The 26,564-nt window shown below is 42.4% G+C and overlaps 2 protein-coding genes and 1 long non-coding RNA gene across 4 annotated transcripts; all 3 read right to left on the bottom strand.

The window, feature by feature from the left end:
* Positions 1-2,472: 2,472 nt before the first annotated feature.
* Positions 2,473-5,186, bottom strand: LOC123475304. 2 transcript variants are annotated; one of them, XR_006650336.1, is made up of 7 exons: positions 5,036-5,184; positions 4,814-4,891; positions 4,648-4,747; positions 4,467-4,555; positions 3,447-3,672; positions 3,224-3,381; positions 2,478-3,153 (listed from the first exon to the last, which is right to left on the bottom strand). It is a non-coding gene; the product is annotated as an uncharacterized LOC123475304 (long non-coding RNA). The 2 variants fall into 2 exon arrangements; XR_006650337.1 differs by lacking the exon at positions 3,447-3,672 and having other exon boundaries at positions 2,473-3,153; positions 5,036-5,186.
* Positions 5,187-9,434: 4,248 nt separating this feature from the next.
* On the bottom strand, positions 9,435-10,602 carry LOC123475564 (the record flags this gene model as incomplete). Its single annotated transcript, XM_045178431.1, has 4 exons — positions 9,435-9,476; positions 9,551-9,693; positions 9,754-9,844; positions 10,270-10,602. Coding segments are annotated over 4 exons (609 nt in total), but the record flags the coding sequence as incomplete, so codon positions are not given.
* A 110-nt stretch (positions 10,603-10,712) lies between these two features.
* Positions 10,713-11,110, bottom strand: LOC123475452. Its single transcript, XM_045178133.1, has 2 exons — positions 11,030-11,110; positions 10,713-10,968 (listed from the first exon to the last, which is right to left on the bottom strand). The coding sequence occupies exons 1-2, from the start codon at positions 11,108-11,110 to the stop codon at positions 10,714-10,716; spliced, it is 336 nt and encodes a 111-aa protein (XP_045034068.1). The 3' UTR covers position 10,713.
* Positions 11,111-26,564: the final 15,454 nt, after the last annotated feature.

The raw sequence follows: 26,564 nt of genomic DNA, 5'->3' as shown, positions 1-26,564 counted from the left end.
GCTGATGTGTAAAACTAATACATTTCACAAATATAGTTCAATTCAAGTTTAATACAAATTAAAATTCCTACGTTTTCTTCTGGAAGTAGTAGATAAAGTCTTTCTCGGAGTTGTAGCGGGTACCATTGTACTTAACATCTTTAACGGGTTCGACCACAATCTCGTCCTCTTCATAGAACATTTTACTAATCAAAAGAGTAGAGATTGGAAAGAGAGATGTGCAAGATGTGCTAGAGAAGAATGATTGAACCTTGTGACTTCCTACTTCCTATATTTAATTTTATTCAACAAGGTTACGAAAATTGCGTAAGTCGGAAACCAATAAGAGTCAAAGAACGGAAAAGGAGGGCAGGAGCAAAAAATCGGCCAGAACAAACAAGGATTTAACTACAAACATTTGTTTTTGTCGTTATATCCTCCAGGGAGCTGTGCGGTAGCCGATGCGTGATCAAACACCCGATCCGACGCGCGATCCGACGCTTGGTTTGCCTTCTTACAGACCCATTACTGGCCATGTTGACTGTATTTAATCCTATAGTGAAGTTGAGATAGCCTCCCCGATCCGGATTCTTTAAAGAAGCCCTGGCGATGATATCCTTTTACGCTGACTTGGCAAGGTAAAGTGTTGATGAAGTTGAGCTGCATGCGACCATCAACGGGTATCGTCGCGTATGTTGGTTCAATGTAGATAACATACATTAGTAGCCCACTTGAACGAATATAAATGCGAAATCCAACCAACGATCGTGTTTCTCTTACTTCATTCTGCGACTGATGACACAAACTGAAACGCAAAAAAAACTTAAAACCGATGGCTGGGGGGAAATTGTTATATTTTTGGGGGAAGCATTTGCTAGAGGGGCAATAGTTAGGGGGCCAAAATTCTGGGGGGGCAATAGTCATGGGACAACTGTAGCAATTAATGGGAGGCATTTGAAATAGAGGGCAATCGTCCACATGCCGTTTTGCTTGGTATTTGAATCCATTTGATGCTCAAATTTCACCATCACCTGCCTGTAAGCCTCGCAATAATTTTTATTGGTAAATTACTTGACATTAATTTTTAAAAGTAAGATTCACAGAATCGCATTGGTTATTATTTATCAGGTCTCTTTATTGGAATATTTTTAAGCCTTTCATGTATTCAGCATGTTTCTGATTGGGCTAAAGAAGCAGCTTTTTTTCCTAGAGGACTCCTAAAGACTCTTTTCTTGAAAAAATTGATAGCTGTGGGCATTTTAAAAGAAAGACTTTTTAGAAACTCTTTAGTTGACTCTTGTATTGTTAATATTTTTCTACTTCTTGGAACAAGGAACATAGGATGTCTTGATGCCAACCAAGTGTCATTGAAAAGATTGTAAAAAAAATGTTAAAGGTATTTGACAAATGTGTAATAATGTCAGTAAAGTACTCTTTTTGTTTTCTTAAATTAGCAGGAAAAAACTAAAGCTGGAGGACTCAACATTTGTTTCTCGTTACTAGTTTGGTAATAAATTGGTAAAATGAAATGTCTTATGACCTGTTACTTCAGATCAATTATTTTCAAAAGTGAAGATTAATTCCATAGTCTTCTTCCACAAACTTCTGAGACAGACACCCATCAACAAAGGATGGGTGATAGATGATATTGTAACAGATTCACTGGGTTAAGGGATGTATTAAGTCATAAGTAGCCAGCTTCTGACTAAGATGCACAACACACAGTGTTTTGCATCTTTTTTAAAAGATAAGTTAAGATAAGATAAGATAAAATAATTTTGATATCTTTTATCTTTCAAAATTTTTGTGATATCTTATCTTAGCTTATCGGGTTTTTAAAAGATATTAAAAAATATAATTTTGTCAGGTTACTATTTTTTTCGCAAATGGTTCCCTCTGTTGTCTGATAGCGTTATTATAACGTTAGACGTTAACGTTAAGTCTTAAAAAGCTTCACAGCGTCACTTTGACGTACAATGCAGACTACAGAAGTGCAGATACAGTCAGAAGCAAGTTCTAACTTCTTAGCTCTATCTAAAATCTAACACGGTTTTTGGTTGACAAGTGAATGACTGAATGGTTCACTGATAGTCTGACGCTGATGGTCATAGATTCTCGTAAGTAATTGCTTTCTTAAAGTAACCCAATGGTTTTCTATTTAACCTACGAAGACACCATTGCTTCTAATAGGTCTCTAACATGCAGTGTAACGTATCTTTTATTTTTTGGTTATCTGATAAGATAACACTTTTTTGGCTACTGCGAAGACAGATAAGGATTAGATATTGACAAAATTAAAAAAAACAGATAAAGATAAGAAAAATATCAGATAAGATAAAGATAAATTTTCGTGATATCTTTATCTGATAAATTGTTAAAGATAAGTTAAAGATAAGATAAGATATTTAAGCTTTTAATTTATTGGAGAACATTGCATGACTGTAACTTAATATTACTAATTAATGTTCGAATTTCTTTTAATAAACATTAGCATTTGGAAAAGATCGGCTTTCATTCTGCTACGTTTAGCGTGAAGAATATCTGCTGCGGTACTAAATACGCGTTCGATTACTCCAAACCGACAAAACACACCTCAACAAAATGGAAGCAATTAAGAAGAGGACAATCCTAGAATCAAAAAATAGCTCGTGGGAAAGACACATCGACTCACTAGACGGAAAAAACACATCAAAGTTTTGGAAATTCGCAAAAACAATGATGAACGGACGGAGAGAAACCATCAATGCCCCCCTCAACAACCAGAAAGGTGAACAAACAAGAGACCCAGTGGAGAAAGCCAACATTTTCTTGGAGCAGTTCTCCCCTATCGACGATGACATCCCACCAACAAGGCCAGAGCAAGTAAAGGAAATTGAAAAACAAATCAAGAACCCGGATGCCGAACCCCTCAACTCTAACTTCACCATTCAAGAATTGACAAGGAGCCTCTCCCAACTACCAGACAAAGCGATGGGCCTTGACAGAATCCACAACAGAATGCTGAAAAACTTAAACGGTGGAAATCGTAAGAGTCTACTCACAACAATCAACTTGATGTTCAGGGAAGGATACATCCCAAAAGATTGGAAATGTGCCATCGTCACACCCATCCTCAAACCAGGCAATCCACCCGGAGAAGCGGAATCGTACAGACCAGTCTCATTGACATCATGCCTGGGGAAAGTAATGGAAAAAATGATCAATAATCGACTCAAGTGGCACCTAGACCAGCTGAATATACTACCGAAAGTCCAAACCGGATTCCGAAGAGGATGTACCACCACCGACAATCTAATCCGAATAGCATCAGCCATCAAATCCGGCTTAAACAGCAGCCACCCAACCACAGCAATATTCCTGGACATCTCGAAGGCGTACGACAACACATGGATAGAAGGACTCCTATTCAAACTCACAAAAGCAAACGTTAAAGGCCGAACTCTCAAATGGTTACAAAATTTCCTTACCGGAAGAGGCATAAGGACAAGAGTAAACAACAACCTATCCGAAGAAAGAAAAATTTCCAAAGGAGTCCCTCAAGGAAGTGTGCTCAGCCCCCTCCTATTCAACGTAATGCTTGCGGACTTCCCAATCCCAGAAGAAGGATGCGAAACTTCCCTTTTCGCCGATGACATCGCAATATATTCCACGGCGAAAACCAAAGCAGCCACAACGATCCCACTCCAACTGCAACTAAACAAAATAGAAGAATGGGCCACAAAATGGAACTTCAAATTCTCGGTTAGTAAATGTGCATCGCTGACATTCACCAGAAAACGAAACAAAGACCCCCCACAACAGTTCAAACTCAATGGAGCCGTGATCAGCGAAGTATTGCAGTACAAATTCCTTGGCATCATCATGGACCACAAACTATCATGGGAACCACAGATCCAAGCAACCACGAACAAAATACTCAGAAGAGCCAACCTGATTCGTATGATGACCTACGGAAAAAACACACTGAAAATTCCCCTACTCATCCGCATATTCAAAGCCATGATTAGGAGCGCATACGACTACGGTTCTACCATCCTCACAACCATCCCAAAGACAAGACTGGAAAAGCTGGAGCAAGCTCAAAACCAAATCCTCCGCACAATCATCGGCTGCTTTAAATCTACCCCCAAAGCACTACTGAACATCGAGACTGGCATATACCCAGTGAAGGATAGATGGGACCAACTTGCATACAACTACTTCCTCAGACTAAACGAAAAGCCGTGGAACCCGGCATATGGCACCATCCAAGAACTAACTAGAAGACAAACAACGTGGAAAACCAACAGCACCCCAGCAGCAATCACCCACTTAAGGAAACTGGACCCAACTGGCAAAATTTTTTTCAAAAGACCTTCCTCGCAGACACCTGAAGTGGAACCCCTCCCACCATGGAAACACTTCTCAATCCCAACGAACTACTTCCCCCTCACAAAGAAACAAGCCACAGAATCAAACCAAACAAACCAACTATTCAACTCACTCACTCGTAATCCAAACACCAACCACCTTGAAGTATACACTGATGGATCAGTGTGCGAGACAACAAAAACTGCCAGCTGTGCATTCCACATACCTAAGAAGAAAGAGAACGAAGCATGGTTACTGAAAAATTCCACAAATAGTTTCAACGCAGAGCTGTATGCAATCAGACAAGCCCTATACCACCTCAACAAGTACGAGATGGACTCAGCCAACATCTTCACTGATTCAAAATCTTCCATTCAAGCAATATCCAACTTCAAATGGGAGTCAAGCCCAGCAATACCTGAAATAATCAAACAGATTTTCAACTTAAATGCTTCAGGGACCAGAATAACATTAACATGGATACCCTCACACGCCGGAATCGTTGGAAACGAAATCGCAGACCAACTGGCGACAAACATCCGGAAGGACCGACGCAATGCCACTACAAAAACAATAACAAACAAAATTGATGTTAGGCAAAACATAGCAACAGCTAAAGCTAACCACAAAAACATCACGTTCCAGAAACTAAAAACTCAATCAACAAACATGGCAGTGACAAGCAGAGAATGTTTTGGATACTTACCATGGCACACCAATAAGAAAAGAACTATCCAATCAGCCTTCTTCCGACTACGCAGCGGCCACAACAAACTAAACCACTTCATCAGCAGATTGGAACCGGAAACACTCGCATATTGCCCGAACGGATGCCCGGAACGAGAGGACGCCACACACGTACTCCTCCACTGCCAGCACTACACTGAAGCGAGGTCCGAAATGGAACGCAATCTCTCCCCCCTCAACATCCCCCCAGGACTACCGACACTACTAGGACTCAATAGCTCAATCCCTAAACACACACAAAACCAAATTGCAGCCCACCTCATCTCTTTCCTCATATCTACTAAACTAATTGAAAGAATTTAAATAAATTAACGTGTGTTTTTTTGTGTGCTATGTATACATCCCCCCCCCTTTTTCCCTGCTATTAATGTAATTGCAATCTGAAACAAAAAAAAAATAAAATAAATAAAAAGAAGCAAAGGTGTGTAAGGGACGGCAGACGACCCGTAAGCTGTAACCAGTGGCAACAAGCCATGGCCAGCGGCACCTAACTTATCAAACTCAAAATACACGTTCGATGCTCCCACTTGAAGCAGAAACAGCAAAAATATTGTCACGTGGTCAATGACCATGTTATGTGATCCGGTATGCAATGCTACCGGACGTGTGACGTCAGTGTTCCCCCCCCCCCCATATATAGTCCCCCGCGGTCGTGTATCAGGCGGCAGTCTTAGTCTTGTGAACCGTCAATACAACATACTGTTACATGGTGGAGATGCAGAACCTCCGGTAAGTCTCATTTTGTGGTTGTGTTTCTGTTCGATTCTGTGCTACGGAGGCGGTGGCTGTTAGGGACCCCTGAGAGTCGACGACCCAACTGGTTTTGGCACCTTAAATTGTTGGGGTACGGGGTCACGGCTCCGACCGTAGGGCAATCGGGGGAAGCATAACGAAGGAGAGACGCCGGGAGGAAAACGGTGTAAAGGGCTAAGGCGGGGCAGACGGGTACATTGAGGGAACGTGGATAGCGGAAACCATGAGCCGAAGTGGTCGGCAAGAATCGGGGCAGTGAACCGTGAGCTGAAGAGTTCGGCAAGAAGCGGAGAAGTGACCGTTAGCCGAAGTGTCCGGCAAGAATCGGGGCAGTGAACCGTGAGCCGAAGAGTTCGTCAAGAAGCGGAGAAGTGACCGTGAGCCGAAGTGTTCGGCAAGAATCGGGGCAGTGAACCGTGAGCCGAAGTTTTTGGCAAGAAGCGGAGAAGTGAACCGTGAGCCAAAGTTGTTGGCAAGAAGCGGAGAAGTGAACCGGGAGCCGAAGAGTTCGGCAAGAAAAAGGCGGTGCGAGGATTGCGGGAAGTAGATGATAGGAGAGGAGGACGTAAGGAGCGGGGAGAGAATCCGAGACGCTCGGGGATGGTTCGGGGCACGGGGTAGTTGGGGGATACCCGAGATCGGGAGTGCATCCCAGGGGCGGGCGAGGACGCGCAGTCGACCGTTGAGGGAAAGCGGAACGGAAGAGCGAGGAGAAATAGAGGGCGGGGCTAACGAACCCCAACAGGAGCAGCGACCGGCATCCGTTCGGCAGGAGTATCATCTCACAATCAGTGAGGAGGAAACTGAGCGATGGGAGGACGCCGAAGAGGAAGAAGGATCGGGAGAACACGGAGAAGAGCAGCCAGAGTGGGATTTCACGGATTTGAGAAGAAGATCATCCAATATCAGTAGCGACATCCGGGGATTCAGAGCAGCTCAACAGCAACTGGGCGCAAGGCACGCGATGGCCGCACAGATAAAATTCCAATCCCCACCCACCTTCGGGGGGAAGGACGGGGAAGACGTCGTGCAGTGGATGCATCGATACGAAAAAATCGGGAGATCTAATCGATGGGGAGATGAGGAACTTCGCGACCACGTGGAGCTGTCGCTGTCCGGGGCAGCGCAGAAGTGGTACTCATACAAAGAGGCCGCGGGACAACTAGCAGCCGAATGGGAGGATGTTGCAGGACCGCCAATTGTACCAGGAGTTAAAAAACAGCTGTTGGAGCAATTCAAGCCAGTCAATCAGAATCGATTCAATGAAGCGAAACTGAGAGAACGCAAACAAGGAATCGAAGAATCCACGATCGAGTATTTTTACGACATCCTGGATTTATGCCGCATAGTAGACCCGAATATGTCCGAAGCTACGAAATTGGCCCACCTATGGAGAGGAGTCAAGCCAAGTTTACTAGAGAAACTCTGGAGTTTGAAACCCAACTCATGTGACGAATTCCTTCAAGAAATTAAGCGGTATCAGGAAATGACTTCCCGAGCAAGACACGAGGAATGGGCGATGGGCGTGGTCGGAAAACAAACACCAACGGCGGGAAGTGAGAGAATGGATCGAATAGAAAAATTGCTAGAGGGACTGATGGGAGCCGTTGCATTCAGGAACGCATCAGGGGCAGCCGCACAGCAAGGAGAAAGAGCGGAAGTCAACAGTATCGGTCGGATAACCGATCGATACTGAAATGGACTTCGGATGGGGAACCTATCTGCAGCAGATGTAAGACGGAGGGACACATCGGGAGAGAGTGTCCAACAAGAACAAACGGTCAGGGAGGCCTGAGGGCTCGGACGCTGGACGGACAGGTCGTATGCTACGGGTGTGAAGGGATAGGACACATACATCGCGACTGCCCAAGCTCCCAGCGAGAAGGAGGGGCACCACAACAGCAACGGCAGGTGCGATTCACTGGAGAGGGTAGGCAAGTAATTGGTCTAGTAGGGAAACAGCATGTAGACCCGGAGGTGCTAGCATGGCCAATTCTGAAAATTTACATCCAGAGGATGGTAGTACTGGATGTGTGGTGCTGGGGAAAACGGGTGGCTGCCGTTATAGATACAGGGGCGGGAGTGTCCGTGTGTTCACCCAAATTAGTAACAGAACTAGGGATAACAGTGACACCATGGTGCGTAAATCGTCTAGTATCAGTTGACGGCAAGGAGATTCAACCGGGAGGAGCCGCAATGCTGTCAGTATCAGATGGGAGGATGACCGTCGAGGGGGAGGCTTTGGTTCTGGACGGCGAAATCGACTTACTTCTGGGGAAGGACATGTTGGAAAAACTTGCAACGCGGATGAAGATTGGGGCGCTACCGGAGATCTTCATTGGAGACACTGCCATGGGAGCACCGGTGGAAGAGATGACGGAGGAAGCACCGAAACTAGTAGTCCAGAATGGATGCTGGATCCCACCCCGATCGAGGAAAGTGGTCGCAACTCAACCACTAGATTTGAATGGGTTTGGCGAAGGTGCACTGGTGAAACCATCCCAAGCATTGCAGAGGACGAAAAGGGTGTCGACGGGTAAGGTCCTAGTTAGCGGCGTGGGAACAATCGGACAGATGGCGATAACCCACTTATCGGACCACAAACAATGGATCGAAGAGAGGACGGTGTTAGGAATAATCGAGCCAGTGACCGAAATCAAGGAGGGAGACACGCTAGTAGCCGTCGCGACAGCAGGGGCAGAGAAGAAAGCGCGTCGAGAGCACAAATTTGACAGCAGGATTGGAGAAGGATTAATGCCGACAGACAGAGAAAAGATCCGAGAAGTGTTAGTGGAATATGGCGACTATTTTTCGTGGCCCGGAGACCAACTAGGACTGTGTACGGCAGCAGGGCAGACAATAGAGGCCAGGGGAAAGGACATCCGTGACCGAGAGGCTGAAACTAGAGAGACTATACCCCTGAACGAGGAGGTGCAAGAAGCTCGAAATGAAAGGGTGAACGATCAGGTGCGTCGATCGACACGAGTCCGGATGCCACCGGTACCATACGGACAAATGCCGCAGGTGGCAGTGGGGGCTCTTCTCCTTCTGCTAGGACTACTAGGACCACGGATGGGGGAACTTTTCCCACCTACTCAACTGCGGTCGGTAGACGACTCAGTAGACGACTCGGAGAGGGAAAAACGAGCGGCGGAACATCATACATACCCATTCGAGCTATGGGGTGTGGGAGCAGCGTTGTTTATGGCCAGTGTGGTTGTGTTCAGCATCCAGTGGTGCCGCGGGAGAAAAGGAGACGTTAATAGGGCCGACCTTCGGGAACGCCTACGGATAGTGGAGGAGTTCGTAGAAGAAGAAGCTAAGAAGCGACGTGCGCGGCGGTGAAGTACCACCGAAAAAAAAGAATTATGTTTTTGTTTGGGGGGGGGGGTGTCATGTGGTCTATAGCATGTACCAATGTTCCCGGTTTTCTTTCGGTATATCTTTTTTGTAATGTTTGTTTTTTAGTAATGCATTCGGGGACGACTGCAGCTAGAGGGGGGGATGTCACGTGGTCAATGACCACGTTATGTGATCCGGTATGCAATGCTACCGGAGGTGTGACGTCAGTGTTCCCCCCATATATAGTCCCCCGCGGTCGTGTATCAGGCGTTAGTCTTAGTCTTGTGAACCGTCAATACAACATACTGTTACAATATCTTTGGCTATTAACACCAAAATTGGAAAACGATGGGTGTTGTTTTTCCAAAATTGTAATGACCTTCGAGGTTTTTGTTTGTCCGTTTGCTTTCAGTGGGTCAACCAACTCTCTCATCGAGTAAAGGGGCTCATTTAGAAATGTATCAAATTCCTTAATGACAGCAGCAGAAGTACTACCAGACTGATTTTCACTCGGCTCATCCAGTAACGTGCTGTATAGTTGACTGGCTTCGTTGCTGGCTATAGCGCATATTGGTGCACAATCGTTCTTCTCAGTTGAATTGGGCTGTGATACTTGGAGTTGTTGAGCTCTCATTTCCAATTCAGCTTTAACGGCTGCTACTACGTCCCAGTCAGACTCACTTGATTTGGAAATCCATTTCTTCTTGAACATTGGATTCAGCATTTTTCCTATTAATCAACAAAGAATTATTAAAAAGAAGACAAAGTGGCTTTTTTATATTAAAAAAAATTACCATGGACATAGAAAGTATCTCGTAGAACATAGCTTAAGCGCCTTGCGAGTAATTCTTTTAAGACGCTGGCAATTGGTTTGCAGTATTTGATCTGACTTGAAAATGGACACGCCGGATTGTTGTAAAGCTTCCCGTTTGAGTCTTTTATGGTTACGCTTACTTTGTTCAACAAGTCTAGATAACAAGGAATAACATTTCCTGTAGTCTCATAGTCTCCTTGCAAATCATTGGTTGCATCTTCAAACGGCTGTAAAAGAATTGTTAGTTCTTTCAACACGCCGAGTTCGTGATGGGATAGTTCTCCCCACTTTTTAGTTGCATTAAGTTTTGATTGAAGTTTGCGGTCCTTATCGATTGCTTTAAGTAAAGCTGCAATCATTCTTAACTGAAAATTCCATCTAGTTGCGTTTTTAGCTACCAAATGAAATCCAACTGCTTTGTACACAGTTTCAGTGTCCAAGACACTCTTACGAACAAAATTGACTATCTCACTTGCGTGTTCGACTGCTGCAAGGGTTGAATGCGAACCCAAACCTGAGATAGCTTTCATTGCATCACCAACAACCAACTGAAGTGGGTGTGCTCTGCAGGTTGCTCTGTAGGTAGCAGTAAGACAGTACTCGACAACTTCTCGAAAAGATGCTGATGGAGAAGATAAAAGTTGTAAATCTATACCGTATTCCACTTCTTCAAGTTCTTCTTGAGTGTCTAAATCAGGAACTTTTATTTCTTTAATTCGGTTGATAAGTCATCTATGATGTCCAATCAAAGAAGAACCTTCGTCGTCAATCTCAAGTTCTATGAAAACCTCATTACTTTTAGGTTTCTCAGTGGATGCAGTTGATGAACGATCTTCGATACGATCTTCGGCTTGAGAAGGAGCAATGTGAGTGAATTTATCTGGCATTGATTCATTTGCAACTTCGCCTGATTCCCACCCTGGAATTTGATGAAAACCAGCTGCTGCCATGTTTGAACCACCATCGGTCATAATTCGAGACACCTTGAAATAAATAGAAAATATGTTCCTAAATATCATATCATAATTTCATAAAACATGATACCTTATTCGAAGTAATTTTCCAATCTTGTAAAAGCTGTTCATATTCAGCAAGAATCGCTTGGCTAGTGTGCCTTCCATGCATTTTACGAACTCCCAAGAATACCACAAACTTTTCAAAGTCGTCAGACACAGCAGCTGAACATGTAAATCTGATGTACCCATCCATAGATTTAGATGACCAGATATCCATGATATTGTTCAGTGATCTACATTGAGAAAGCTTGTTTCCCATTTTTGTTTCGATTTCCCTGTGAAGTTTTGTCAGGAGTGTGTTTCGCATTCTTTCGGGAGTTGGAATCGAATAACCAGGTATGCTCAACTAAAAAAAATGTAATTCAATAAATAATATCAAATACAAATTTACGGAGCATAATACTTTTATCCAATTACGAAATCCTCTTCTTCTCAGCAAGTTAAATAGGCAGATTGTCTTCACCAAACATTTTAGCTAAACCAATGTCAAGTTGTTGTTGCCTTCCTTGACTCATTTTTGAATGGACAGAATAGGATCGAATTAAAGGCTGTTTGTGGTTCTTTTTCTCAGAAAAAGATTCAAATTCTTCTTTATAACGGTGTAAAAGGTGGCTTTTGAAATTTTTAAAAGATCCCTTGTCACCTGAGAAATGGTTGTTTCCTTGAGAGGCTTTGCATTCTTTCATACATCTTGCAAACACTTTTTCCTGAACATTGCAACGCCAATCTTTATAAAAATGTGTCCTCCAAGAAGGGTACTTATTCAATTCAAAAACTGCAATGGGTGTGGTATCAGGTGGAACTACTAAAGGATTGTTATTGCCAAGTGAAGAAGCTTCAATATCAACTATCTCTTCGTCACACTCAGACGTCACGTGACTTACATCAGATTCATCCTCATGACTCCCTTCATAATCCAAATCAAGTCGGGATCCCTTTCGAGGCAACGGCTTCTTTCCCCTATTCGATACCTTTTTTCCTCTTGGCATGATGACAGCGAAAAATAATGATCACTTCACTTTACGACTTCGCAAAAAATGAAGCTCTGCAGACGAATTTTGGTGACTACTGTCAAAGGCTTTGTAAATGCACCCAATAACTAGTTATCTGTTATCTTATCTGCTATCTTTAGAAAAAAATTGCAAAAGAAAAGATAAAGATAAGATAAATATCTGTATTTTTTAATCGCAGATAAGATATACAAAAGATACAAAATTATCTTATCTTTTCGTATCTTATCTTATCAAAAAGATACGGAACACTGCTAACATGAAAAAACTTTCATATTCAACTTTTCCTTGAATGCTTTTTGTGGCTTATGGTCTTGTGCTTCAATCTTCAGAGTTTTTGTTGAATTTTTCTGACAAAATGGAAGGTTTTCAAAATTTAAGGTATGTTTTTTTAACTTGCACATTCAGTTCAGTTGCTACAGAGTTTTTGGTAATATGAAACCGAACATTTTTATTCCTGTGTTTTTTGTTTTTACGTAATAAAAAATGCCTTTGCCATGAGCAAGAACAAAACATGTAGGAAGAGGAAGAGGTCGGAGAGGAAGAGGTACAGCATCAAGAATGTTTAATCAACCCTCATTAAACGTTGAAGAATGAAATGAGAACGAGGTTCAAGAAAAAGAAGAACAGGACTTGGCCAGCTTGATAACGATGGCTAACTCAGATTTCGAAGAACATGCTGCTCTGGTTGAAGATGAGGAAGGAGTAAGCACTAGTGATGCTTCAACAAAACAGCCCTCACTACCACCCGCAACCATACCAATGCCATCATTTACTGTGAATACTTGGCCAAAGTGGCGATCACATTTTTTCCAGGATTGGCGCAAAATCCCAATGAGAAAAATTTTTCCGCTTGCAAGCTGTGCCACAAGTATTTTGCGGGAGACAAGACGTTTTTTACCAACTTTAAAGTCCACTGTACTTTAGTACACAAAGACGAGTGGGATTCTTTTTCGTTATCCGCTACGCCACTTGAAAGCAAGCCAAATGGCTCCTCCATGGTAAATTTTGTCTACCCTACCAGGCCAGTGAGTAAGGTAAGAAAAGATTTGCTCGATCGGCGTGTTACAAGATTGATTTGCGAAGAAAATCTTCCATTGCACATCGTTAACCGACCCGGATTCCGCGGTTTCATGCCGGTACTTGTACTTTTTTCTATTTTTATCTGTATGGTGTTTAAAATTTCTAAAGTTTTTAATTCAATATTAGCTTGCAGTTCCTGGCTATCAACTACCAGCTGCCAAGAGAGTACGCAACACTTAAATACCAGATTTGGAGGAAACTGTAAAAAAAAGTGATGAAAAACTCGGGAAATGTTCTAGTTTTACCATAATATTGGACATCTTATCTTCAAAGAACATGAATGGGTACATTGGATTCACCTGCCAAGCGGTGACCACTGATTTTGAGTTGTTTAATTGCTTTTTGGTCGTGAAAGAAATGCGTAGCCGCCATACCACCGACGCAATAGCTGTCGAATACGAGGATATATTACAAAAATGGGATAGACCATTTACGAAGGTAAGCTTGAAATGTCAATTAAAAGTAGCCCTTAATCTATGACTTTTTATTTTTTTTAGTTTCAGGTTCATAAACTTATGACAGATGGTGACAGTAACATGATTGTGGCACATTTTAATGGTTTTCCTGGATGGGAAGAAGATGAAGCTCAACATTTTGATGAAGAACTTCCCGAAATAGAAGCTCGCTTTGTCCAATATTTGCAGCCAGTTGCTGAATCAACTGGTGACATGGAAAGGGTTGAACTTGAGCTGGATTTAGAAGACCCATATGGAGTTCTTGATCTTGATTTACCATTTTCCGACGAAGATATTTTGGAAGTAGTTGGAGATGGAGAAGATGACTCAGAAATTCAAGATATTGAAACCAGCTTAGAAGATACGTATCTATTCCAAGCCCCTACATGGACGATTCATGTGGACGAACAACATTACGTCTTGACGTCATCATTACGATCCACCTGCGTCGCGCACACCCTTCAATTAGTCATTAAAGATGCGTTGTCAACACTAAAGGTAATTGTATCTGTTTATTGATTTTCTACTCCTTTTTTGGTTAAGCTTGAGACAGGGTGTTGTCCTCACGGCCATCAGTCGAGCCAGCAAAATCGTGAACTATGTCCGTCATAGTGTCATTGACACTAAAACGTTGGTTAATTCGGTAAATTTCCCGATACCAGCAAAAAATTTACCACGATTGAATTCCCAATATTTAAGCTGAGAACGCTTATTGAAGCATTCAAAAAGAACCCAACTCTTCAAGGAAAATTCAACGCGACCAAGAAGCACGGGAAATTACCTGTGACTGAACTGAAGACTCTAAAGGAATTAGTAACCGTCTTGGAGACATTTAAAGAAGCGACCGACGAATTCCAGGAAGACTACGAAACGGTTGGAGTAGTCACATCAGCATATATTGACATGCTAACTCAAGTTTCGCTGACTACCCCTTAATATTAATGGCTGAAGTTTACCAAACACTGCGTGTCCGCTGCACAATGCGACCTCGCATTGTAAAGAATTTGTTGCAGCCCTCAAGGCTTCTCTGGAGAAATGCTTGTCTTATGTTCTTCAAAACCACTTCTATGTTCTAGGTAACAAGATCATAAATTAATATCTTTGATTTCATTTAACAATCTGTTTGATCAAGAATCAATGCTGGACCCTCGCTTTAACAAATCTTCTGTAAGACCAACGGGAAATATAACAGAGTCCGACATGTTGGGTGCTGTTAAATCAGAGCTCGAAAAGTTCTACCGCAAAAATGGTATCAGGATATTATCTTCTTGGTAATGTATTACCACTAATTAAATTTTCTTAAATCCCTATTAGCCACTGAATCTAAGGACATGGAGCATCAACCGCCGCCAGATCAAGAAGAAGACATCGTTGGTCCTACACAGCCAAAAAGAAAATCACGCTAGCTCTATAGCACGGTTACTGAGCAACGAAGATCTAGCTCAGTGGGTAGCAGCAAAGCTCTCGAGGAGCTAGAAATTTACCTTAATGAGCCAACTCTGCCGATGGAAGAAATAAGACCACTGGAATTCTGGCGTCTGAACAGCCATCGCTATCAGCAAAGCGAAACCGTACGAAACCCTGTTTATTTCAATCTCTTTTGTTAATAAAAAAATAATTACAAGTGGGCAAAATTAACATGAAAAAAAGTTTGTGTTGATGTGTGGTACTGTTATTGTTAGGGTGTAACATATAACATAAAAGTTTAAGAAATAAAACAAATGCCTAAGGAGTGGAGTAAGGGGCTAAGAGGAAGAGCACTGTTTGCAATGAATTTAGTAATAGTTTACAAAAATTTCATTTAAAAACCGATTTAATCGCCGTTTTAAACATCGATTTGTTAATCGATTTATCTTTTATCTTATCTTTATCTTATCTTTATCTTATCTTATTTTTAGCGTTTTTTTGGTTATCTTATCTTATCTTATCTTTCGGGATCAGCAAATTATCTTATCTTAATTAGATAAAACAAAAAAATATGCAAAACACTAAACACACACACAGAGCATTATAGAGAAACTGCACTAACAGGCTGTTAGTAACAGCCCCAACAACTAGTCTGAATCACTACATTTGACTTCTGACCGGCCATAGACGAGCTTTTGAATCCTCTGACCCTCAGCCAGAGTGATAAAGTCCATTGAAATCGCACATTTGCATCTCTTAGCATCCGGCGCTAAGCGACAAAGTACATGGGCGCTACATCCCCCTCCTACCTACTAACATGGGTTCCCTGAATTGATTAACAAAACCCACCAGGCATAAAATACAGAGTCCCCATGTTTTCTACTTTAACATTTGATAAAACTTATTCGGGTTAAATGGCAACATTCACGTGGCCGCATTCGGGCCGGGCTGGCCTTGATCCTCTTCTCCTGGCTCTCGCACCTCAACAAGACGAGCCAACAGTAGGGTGTCCACGTGGCTACTCAGCCTCCGATACTCGATCCACAGGTACACCACCAGTGGCACGGGGAACTGTCATCAGATCAACCATTCCAAAGGATAACGCTTGGCGTTCCCCTCTTCCGATTGGCGTCGTAGGCGTTCACCCGCTTTCAGATGTGAGCTCGTCCCCTCTAGATCTATACGCATAGGCTTTATAAGGCGCCATCGTCCTACCCACGGGTTTGACATTATCAGGGTTTACCTGCGGGTTGGCGCAGTTACGTATACCCTTAGGAAATTAACGCTTGTGCTAAGACAGTGATCATGTTTTTTAGTTAATCAATCATGTTTAGTTACTATATCAGCAGACGACAGTTATAGTTTGCAAAAAACTTAGGAGTGTGTCGAATACTGCTTCTAGTTTATATTTGAAAAAATGACTGAAGTCAACTAGACCGATTGTAACGAAAGAAAGCATGGTATCTTAAATACTTTTTATAGATTTTAAACGTCGTTAAAGACAATAAGACAGGAGATATTACACAGTTTGCGTATTGTGAGTGTGTTCTTCCGAAGTCTAATACTGATTCTACCCCATGTAAAGCTACCTACATTTTTGTTCCGAAACATGGTACAGGAAATTACATTAAACATTTACTTAATAAGCATGGCATCGTTATTGCACCAGTCAAATCCTACAGTGACAAGGTAATTGTGTTATAAGACATATGAGGCCATGAATTGTATTTGTATTATTTTAGGTATAAAATACTTAAAGTTTGAAAACGGTGTGTGCCAGACATATTGTCTTGCAGAATTTGCCATTTGTTCACGTTGAAAGTCAAAGTTTTCTTGACATTGTTGGGTAACTTAACCCAGCTGCAGTAAAGGTGATGGTCAAAGCCGATACTATTGCTGATCATGTAATTAAATATATCTGGGTATTAAAGAAGATGTGATAAATGCTATGTGTGATGTTGGTGTGTACGTGATAAATTTCACACGCGACGTTTGGACCTCCCCTTACAATTTCGGGATTTTTGCTATAACTGGCCACTGGGTCGATAAAAATAGAAATTTGAATGTGAGTAGTAACTGATTTGAACTTCCTTGTTAATGAACTAAACATTTTGAGGTTTTATTGTGCTAGGACGTGTTGTTTACTCAGAATGGGACGCACGAAGCAGACGCCCATCGACAGATGGCGTAGAGCGGAGTAAGGGGTGGAGGGCCGACGTGACGTGTAGTCGGTTGGAGGGAGGTTGAATTCGGCCGGACGCTCATATCCGTCTCACTGAATCTCGTGTAATCGGTTTTCCATTGACTGACAATACAGCAGCGTTCATCGCCTTTTTACACGGACCTAACAGGACGTGGTTATTTGGGTAACTGAAATTGAGGATAACATTCCGGGGAAAATCTTACTTCCTATTTAATTGAAACCATAAACGCTTATGGCATTGTAGACAAGCTGTTTTGCATAACTGCAGACAATGCTTCTAGTAACAGCACGTTAGCAAGAGCACTGCAGAATGCTGCATCACAATTTAACGCTGCCGAAAAAATGCTTGGGTGTATGGGTCACATCGTTAATCTAGCGGCTAAAGCCGGTATGAAAGTTCTAGGCCATATTTTCGCATCGGAGACCAGCTTAGTGTTGATTGACGATAAACTAAAGAATGTGGAACCATGTTTTATTTTTATTTGTATTAATATTTTTAAATTAAAAATAGGTTGAGGATTTGGACCCGACCTCTTTGTCTCCCAATCCTGGCTCGGTGGTAACATTATTTCGAAACGTTTCAATTTGGATTCAGAGTTCACCCCAACGAACGCAATCTTTTTTGCGTCACGTAAAGCTAGCTAATATAGAACCTAATGACCTTACAGTTATTCTATATGGTGAAACGCACTGCAATTCCTCTTATTGCATGTTAGTTAGGATAAAACGACTTAGAGTACCCCTAACTACCTTCTTAGCTTCTGAGAAATTTCATAATTTTTTGATAGAGGAAACAGATTGGGATCAGTTATGTATATAATTTTGATGTTAAAACCACCTGATGACATACTGAATTATCTGTCTTAGTCTCGCTTTCCCTCTATTAGTACAGTAATTCCTTCATTTGTTGCCTGCATAGAGGAGATAAAGGAAGTAGCTGAATCGAATCCAGCATTTTTGTGTTCATTCAAGTGTTCAAGTAGCAATTGACTCGAAGCCAGATTTCTATTATCAGGCTGCATTAAAAAAAACCTATTTATGCCACAGCTACCATATTAGATTCTAGCTTTAAACATTTTTATTTTATTACCCTCGTTATTTCAAGGGTAGGAGAGACAGTACTTTATTTTTAAAAAACAGTTTTTGAAAGATGTGGAATCATACTCAAAGTTTTCGGGGACAAGTTCAGAGAACGAACAAACAATTTCTTCAAATCCAACGTGGATAAATCTTATGTTTAAGAAAAATAAACAATCGTCATTAGATTAGGAGATTAAATCAGATTTGGCTGACAATATTTCTTCTGAGCACACTGATCCTATTTATTTTTGGTCTGCTCCTTCTCAAAACGATCGATTTCCTTGTTTAAGTATGATGGCAAAAACTTATTTTAGCATTCCGTCAACTAGTACGCCATCAGGACGTTGTTTTTCTGGTGGATGTTTGATTTGTCACCACACTCATTGTTCATTGTCTATTGAAAAGTTATCTGCTCTCTTGTGCCTCAACAGTTGGTTGAAAAACCGATACACATTCAACCTATAAAAATTGTTTAAGGCCTATTGTTTTTGTTCTCGATAATTTTTTTTTCGTTTAAAAAACGTGGGCAATTTCTTTGTTGTTGCAATTTTTTTTTTATTTTATTTTTTGAAGCGAAACAGTTTTTGTTTTCAGATGGAGGGTTAACATTTAAAAATCGACACAACACGCAGGTAAAGCAGTATTTAGGCGTGATGACCCATCCTGACCTTGTCGGGTATAGAAATTTGTGTTTTGCAACCCAAACTTTTTTTTTATATCCCAAAGGGGACCGCGAATTACCCGTAAATCTGTAAACAGGTAGGAGGCCTAAATAAGCCGCTCGGCATCCCTGCTGCTTCCTCGCAGATGAAACTCGTTGCGTTCACTGGCAGCATCTATCGCAAGCTCACTTGCAGAACCCCTTCATCCGAGGTTGCCGAACACAACCTTGGGATTTTTATTACTCCCGCGGCTGACAGCACTTGTTGTAGGCCAATTCCACCGATCCTTTTTCCAGGGCACTGGAGTACTATGGTTACGTTGTATTTACCAGCGTAATCTCACTTCCTTCCTGCAATGTAGGACAGGTCAATTCCGGTCCACTTCTTGCTGTCTAGGCGACAGTTCCTCTGGATTCATTCCTGCTCCTGCAGAAAGACCGCGGCCGTGCAACTCTTCATCCTTCCTTTTCGGTCAATCGACTTTAAGAATAAGCACACACTGCCCATGTAGGAAGCGCATTTCCGGGCTTCGTCTACGTTGAACTCAACAAACAGCTGCCGATCTGGCGATACCCCTAAGTATAGAGCCAATCCCACGTACGAATGGGATACCGACTCCTCTTTGCTAATGGCTACCGGCATAGGAAACACTGTAAATCTGCAAGGCATAATTAAACTCAAATCGGCAGATGAATGAACAACTCCTGGTACGCTCTCCAGCCATTTCCTCCTTGCAATGCTCGTGTCAGTCCCCAGCCTTGGGGCAAGGCTTGTCGAACCGAATCCAGCGCTTTAGCCAGTACACTTGGAGGACAAAGGAGTGGTGACAGTCTCCCTATAGCTGCATCTGATAAGCTGGTTTGCCAGCCGTGCAGGACGTAAGGCGTCAAATCCAGCGCCCTATTTGCCTTCTTCACAGACCTCGTTACCTTCTGTTGGAAGAGTAATTCCTTGGCAAGGTGGGTAGTGTTGCCACGGGGTGATGTTGAATTCTTCAAGCCAGATTGTCTGATTCTCCGTTTTTCTTCAAACAATGCTGTCAGAGAAATTTTTTCTGAAGTGTCCCACGCCACCTAGGGGTGTATTTTAAAATGCTGTACTTAAATCAAACAATCAGCTATCTAGTGGACCTTATTAACATTTATTTTAAAAATTCATCGAAAATATTAAAAATGAAAAAACTAATTTTTTAAAATCGCATTTTAACAATTAAATTCTGGGTTTCTTTACTAGATTGCATTTTCCACTTTAAACTGGGTTTAAGATTAAAAATAGAATATGATTCATGGCCTTGCTTTAAATAAATGACATAGATTAAGAATTCCAACACTTTAACTACTAGTTGGCCTAGGATTGCGTCCCAATATTGCACCATATTTGCCAACTGGCTTTGGACCTTGATATCCGTAGTTTCGTCAATCAAAATCAAAAAGAAATTTTTTCTAAGTGTTTCGTATAGGATGCAAGCGACGAAGAGTGGACACAGTCGATTCAATCAATGAAATCGGAAAATTCTGGTGAATCAAAAGAAAGACAAGGGTCATCTCATATTCTGTAACAGCATCGGCTAAAAGAACTCTTCCCGAAACCATGTCTGTCAAACATTGTCGTTGTTTAACGACAGCTTTATAATTTGGTGCAAACATGATGTGGTGTTGGCTCTTTCAGTAGTCCTTTAACGTACTTTTGTGGTTCCAAAGAATTTTATTGCACGGGACGCAATTGTTTTTGATGATTTCGGATTTTTCAGTGGAACCAGTCAATTTTTCTAGCCATGGTTTAAACTGTTCTTCATTCAACCAAGCTTCGTTGAGCTGCTGGTAACGAACAGGGTTTGCCTTATCTGACTGACCGGACTGATCAGGCTTATCGAGACGGCCGGGTGTGCTCGGCAAATCAGAAACAAGTTAAATTAAACAAGTTTTGAACATTGAACGTTGAGCTCTTGACTAGGTTCTGTTACCATAACAGAAGTTAAGCACGATTATTTTTATTCAAACATTTCTAAGCTTAGATTTTTTCATGAATTTTCCAGAAAAAGGATCGCTTCACGATGCACGCTGATCGGATGCACCGCTCCGTGGCATCCCTGAATGTGGGTCCAGCTTTTATTAAAGACTTTCCTCAGCTGCGCCTGCTCTCACCGCATCTGACCCTTCGCCGCCATAAGAGCGCTGATTTCAGACTCTTGCTCCGCCAGGTGCCCCATGGTCACATTTAACAGGGTCACCTCTTCTCGGAAAAGATGTACCAGCTCCAGACCTTTCTTGTCAAATGACTCGAGCCTCGAGGGCACTTATTCCAGGTCCTATGTCGTAGCGGTCCCGAAGAGCAAGTTAAGCAGATAGCCTCCTCAATCGAACAGCCCACGCTCCCGCCTGGTTCAATTGCCTTTCAGAGCTCGTTCCAACTCCCGAAATTACTGCCTCCATCGCTCCGCTCTTGCCTTGATTTCAGCCCAGTCACGCGCTGGACCTTGTTGAGGTGCGTTGACCAAAAATTGGGTGACTTCCAGAAGGAAATTCCCCGTAATTTGCTTTGTCAAACGCTCGCGCTGTATCGTCTACCGAAGCGGTGACAAGTTTAATTACTTATTCAGCTCGCTTAGTGGGCACGTCATAGATGATAACCAATTCCGAGTCATTGGTCTACACACGTTAGCCAAATTCGCGAAACTAGCTATGATTGTATAGCCTAGTTAGACGCGAGAGAACCTATTATAGCCCGGGAATTTGCCAACGCGTTGACGAACCAGTGCTAATAACGCCACAGCGTTGGCAAATACAAATTTGGTTTGTAAACGCGTTGACGCATTGAAGCATTCTCAAACGCTGTGGCAACTAGTGACACTAGCAGCAGACTGCTAAAGCTTTGGTAAATCGGACTTGCGGTCCGTCTCAGCAGTGACGACATTCTATAATTTATTCATGAAAGCTTTGAAAAATCCATTTTCCGCATTTTTTGTGTCTCAATGGTGCAACATCATTTTAAATAGCAGTATACTGAAGCCACAGTGGCTTGGTGTCTCGGCGTCTAGCGTATGCTGAAGGAGGAAGGGGTGAATTAAATTTGATGATTAAATAAAATGGTAAGATTTTTGTTTAAATATGGGTTTGATACAGTGCCGGTCCAGTTATAGAACCGCCTAGCTATAGAACCGGCTCGGTTATCGAACCGATTTTTCTTTGCCGTGTTTCAGCGCCACCGTTGGCCGTATTATGAAATATATCGATTTTCTATGGCGGGAATGAATGGGTTTTGCCTTTTAAAACATGCAAAAAAAATATTACTGTAATGGGTTTTATCTTTTTAGGCAATGTTGTACATCGGTTCAATTGCCCAACTAATAATAATAGGGGTTAAAGTTATTCATACCAAATACAATAGAATACATAGCTTCCATTATTCATTCTTATCTTCTTGCACCTTGTTCCATTCCAGTCCTTCTACCAACTCTAATTTCTTTTTCCTTCTGATATGACAGCAGTTCTTCTAGTTCATCCAACCGCTTCCTCTGTGAATGGTCCCCCACCAATGAAGATACACTAATATCTCACCATTCATAGCTATAGACTATATTACACATATATTTAAAATCTTTTTAAGTTAGTCATAACACCGGTTTCGAACACGGGACTCTAGATCCATAGCGAACAGCATTACCACTCTGCTATGTGCCCTTACATTCTAAGACCGTCAAAGTTTGAGGGATGAAAGAACCGACGATAGGTGGCACTAAGATCGGGTGCTTGGTTATAGAACCATTCAGTTATAGAACCGCGCACAGGCCGGTTCTATAACTGGACCGGCACTGTAATAAAATTCGAAACAAAAGAACTTAAAAAAACACTTAAGAAACAGTAATAGAAAAACTTTTGAAATCAATAATAAAAATCGAACTAGAATATAAAACAGTGAAAACTGTGAAGACAGGATCATCCATTGGCATCTTTCATACAGGAAAACCTGAAAAATTGCAAGTTCACTGAATTTTCATCGTATGGTATACCACCATTGTTATTTTATGTTCATTTTTAATGTCTGATATAATATTTATAACTTCTAGAATTCAAAGAGGAACCTGCAATGAAGCGGTCATTTTGTTCAGTGTTCAACATTACCTCTGACCTTCCTGTGTCTAGTCTTTCATTATCCCACTATATTCCTTCTTCCGAGTTGATTTTGAATGATAATGTGCCAATTGTGCCAATTGGAGAAGGCACTTCTGCCAGAGTTTACTCTGCTATGTATTGAAGCCAGCAAGTTGCTCTGAAGCTCTTCATGTTTGACAATCCAAGACTTCCCCAAATTTCATCGTTACTTATCAAAGAGGCAGAAGAGCTGCTGAAATTGAAACATGATAATGTTGTCAAGTGCTTTGGTGTCTGCACTGAGAAAGAAGGGCTGGTCGTAGAGTTTGCTAAAAAAAGACGATTACCCTTGGTACACTTGAATGTGACATCCACTCTTTGAGACAACTAATTGATACAGTTGTCGAGAGCTTCCCTCAGAATTTGAAGCAAGAAGCTGTGTACCAGATCTCATGTGGTCTGGTGCATCTCCATGACAACAATGTAGTTCATGGATATTTGAAAAGTGCCGACGTCTTGGTAACTGGACCAGATGGAATTTTCATTTTGAAACTTTTGGACTTTGGAGTGTCTCACAGACACTAGCTACAAGGTTGGCAACAACGGGAAGCAGTGGAGGAACCAAACGAAATCCAGATATCAAGGCAGGCACAGTTCCCTTCGACCCACCTGAGTACTTTCTGGCTGGTAGGAAGACTAAATCAAGCAATGTATATTCATTTGCGATGATGATGTACGAGCTACTTCATCCTGCCTATCTACATCCGTGGGAATCAAAATTTCCTGTAGGTTGTGCTGATGGACTCCCTCAGACTTTGCCTTTGTCAATCATCAATGCTGTGAAACGGGGTGAGAGGTCAGTGGTGACGGAAATTTCCGATTATGTAACCTTCATGCAGAAGTGCTGGGCTCAAAATCCACAGAATCGAACAACATCAGGGGAAGCCAAATTAGCTATTCAAGATATACAGGTAAAATAGATTGATTATCGATGGGAATAAGCCGACTTTGTTTGTTGTAAAAAAATTAATAGGAAAAGAGCCATTTGGACACCTTACAAGAAAATACAGTTACGAGTCCCGAAAAAGAATTGCTAAGGAGACGATTAAATTTTGAGTCTAGTGTAAGTTCACGTAAATTTATTAATTTTGAAGCCGTACACTACTTTTATCTATTTTTTCATTAGGGGTCTTGAGTATCGTCTACCTCTACTATGAGAAGTGATAAATCTTTAAATTCTGATTCTTGCGAAGGAAAAGTGATTAAACAAACCAAATAATTCCATAACATGAATTACTTTTGTTCTTTCCTCCTATATAGAGGGCAAGTGGTAAACGTGCATCTTCGAGCTATGGTAATGCTACGCTGTCTTCTTTAACTCATATGTGGGGTGGTGCATCTTCAAGCGACGAAGAATTGCAAACAAACACACCGCCGATAATTAGATGTCCTTCAACACCTATGACACCTACACATGAAAATAAGCATTTTTCATCTCACCGAAGCGATGAGACCCAGAGGGTCAAAGATTTTCAGCGCTAGACTGAAAAGATTCCGTTTGGTGGCTCTGTCACCAATTTCACAGGCTTCTCTGAGGACCTGCGTCGGATCAAACCTGAATTTGTCCGATACTGGATCCTAGATTACCCCTAGGGTCTTTGTTGCCGATTTATTTTCAGCTGCCACGCTCGTGACCGTCTCCTTGAAATGAACCTCCGGCAGTCTCTCAATTAATTCTGCGCTATTGGAGGTCCATTTACACAATTGCATTTTCGCGGCTTTGAAAATCGTATTCGCTTCGCGAATGTGTTTCTTCGCTTCCTCAAAGTGTTCTCTCCCCCTTACCAGTCGTCGACGTACAACTGCTGTTGTAATTGTCTTATGGTCTCGGGGTATTTGTCTTCGAACCCTTTCAGGTGTTAGAGGATGACGGCCTTGAGAATGAACGGGCTGCATGACAATCCGAACGGTACTCTCTTCCATCGGTACTCAATCAACCTGGGCTCGGTTTTCCTAGGGTCATCTACCCAAATGAACCGGATCAGTTGCCCATGATCCTGGCGGATCTCAACTTGAAGAAACGCCGAAGTGATGTCGGCTGTCCAGGCTATCCGATTTTGCCGAAATCGTAACAAGACCGCCAACACTTTCGGGTTTAGATTTGGCCCTGTGTCCAGCGCATCATTGATGCTAGGTCTCTCTTTTAGGTAAGCTGATCCATCGAACACCAGCCGAATTTTCGTTGTCTCCGCGCTCACTTTGATCACCGGATGGTGAGGCATCTTCGTTGTAAGTCGACCAAGCGGCCTTCCAACTTCCCCACGCGGCTATCTCTCCATTAAACATCGGAAGTGATTACTCTGGGCGATTGACGAGTGCCGTAGTTGCCGGCACAGGGACTTGTTTCTGGGACTCCGCCAACTGATTTAACACCGCCATTTCACTCAGAACTTCGTCTAGCTGCTCGCGGTCATTCACTCTTTCTTCCGCAATCGAGATTTCCGCTAGGTTCCGTGTAATCTCCTTTATTCTTTCATGTCTGGTTTGCGCTTTGAGGGTATTCACTCGCCGCTCCCCTTTGTCTCGTGACGTCTTCACTACAAGAGCGGCACCCATTAACTCAGTCAAAAGGGTGTAACGTTCGGCCGTCAACTCGTCTCTTGTCTCACAAGAGGTGGTTGACGCCGACGCGCTGCTTTTCGAAGACAAAGAAGAGAAGAAAAGAAGACACTACCCAAAGGAGTGTTCAGAAGACTCCGGCTGCCAGAACCCTTCCCTGAGCAACGCAAACCTGAGACCAAACGGCCAAAACCGTATTTGAGGCCGGTGCCAGAACCACAGGACGCCGTCCCACTTCTAAGCCAAGAAGAGAAAAAACTCCTGGAGGAACTCACCAACACAAGAACCACCCAGGCAGCCGTGATCGCCGCAGCCCAGGCATCCGCCCAGGAGGCAGAACGGAAAGCAAAAAACATTCTTGAGGCCTCTCTAATCCGGAAAGAACGCGAAAAGTTAAGACTACGTGAAGAAGCACTAGCTGCCGCGACTAAGAGGTCCACGGTTCAAACCCCGCCAGAGCCCCAACCGGGGACGTCCAAGCAAAGACCTACCCTTCTGGAAAAGATTAATCAGGACATACGGGCACAAACGATTCCGAAGCCCCTACCACTGGAGGTCCGCTCAACCGCTTCTACACCTAGACGGCGCTTCAATAGAATAATTACATCCGAAAGGATAAACAAAAGATTGGCCCGGAAATTTGCCAAACACGGCCTGGAGAGCAGCTCGGAGGAAGAAGAGCTGCTAAAATCACCTGTCTCAGCCTAAAAATAATAAAATTATTTGTTGCTGTTTTGGATTAAGAAAAAATAAAAATTCTTACTCTGATTAAAACAAACTCTTAAACTTTATTTAGTGTAAACCAAGGTAGACCAATGGTTAGCAAACGAGACTAGCGTCACAAAGGTCTTAGGTTCAAAACCTAAAAAATAAAAGGTGAGCGGACGTAAGGCTCCGGTGTCTTAGCCGCAAGTCTCCCGGCGGCGGACGATTTAGCCAGCGATTTTCCCCGC

Source organism: Daphnia magna, linkage group LG8, assembly GCF_020631705.1.
Source record: "Daphnia magna isolate NIES linkage group LG8, ASM2063170v1.1, whole genome shotgun sequence".
Taxonomy (NCBI): Eukaryota; Metazoa; Arthropoda; class Branchiopoda; order Diplostraca; family Daphniidae; genus Daphnia; species Daphnia magna.
Note: the sequence above shows the minus strand (reverse complement) of the source record. Positions and strands in the feature narration are given on the sequence as shown.

Excerpts from the sequence above, each read along its gene's own strand:
- LOC123475452 (XM_045178133.1), bottom strand. The coding sequence starts at position 11,110 with ATGCATGGAAGGCACACTAGCCAAGCGATTCTTGCTGAATATGAACAG. Across the intron at positions 10,969-11,029 it reads GGAAAATTACTTCGAATAAG|GTGTCTCGAATTATGACCGA; the intron begins GTATCATGTTTT and ends ATTTATTTCAAG.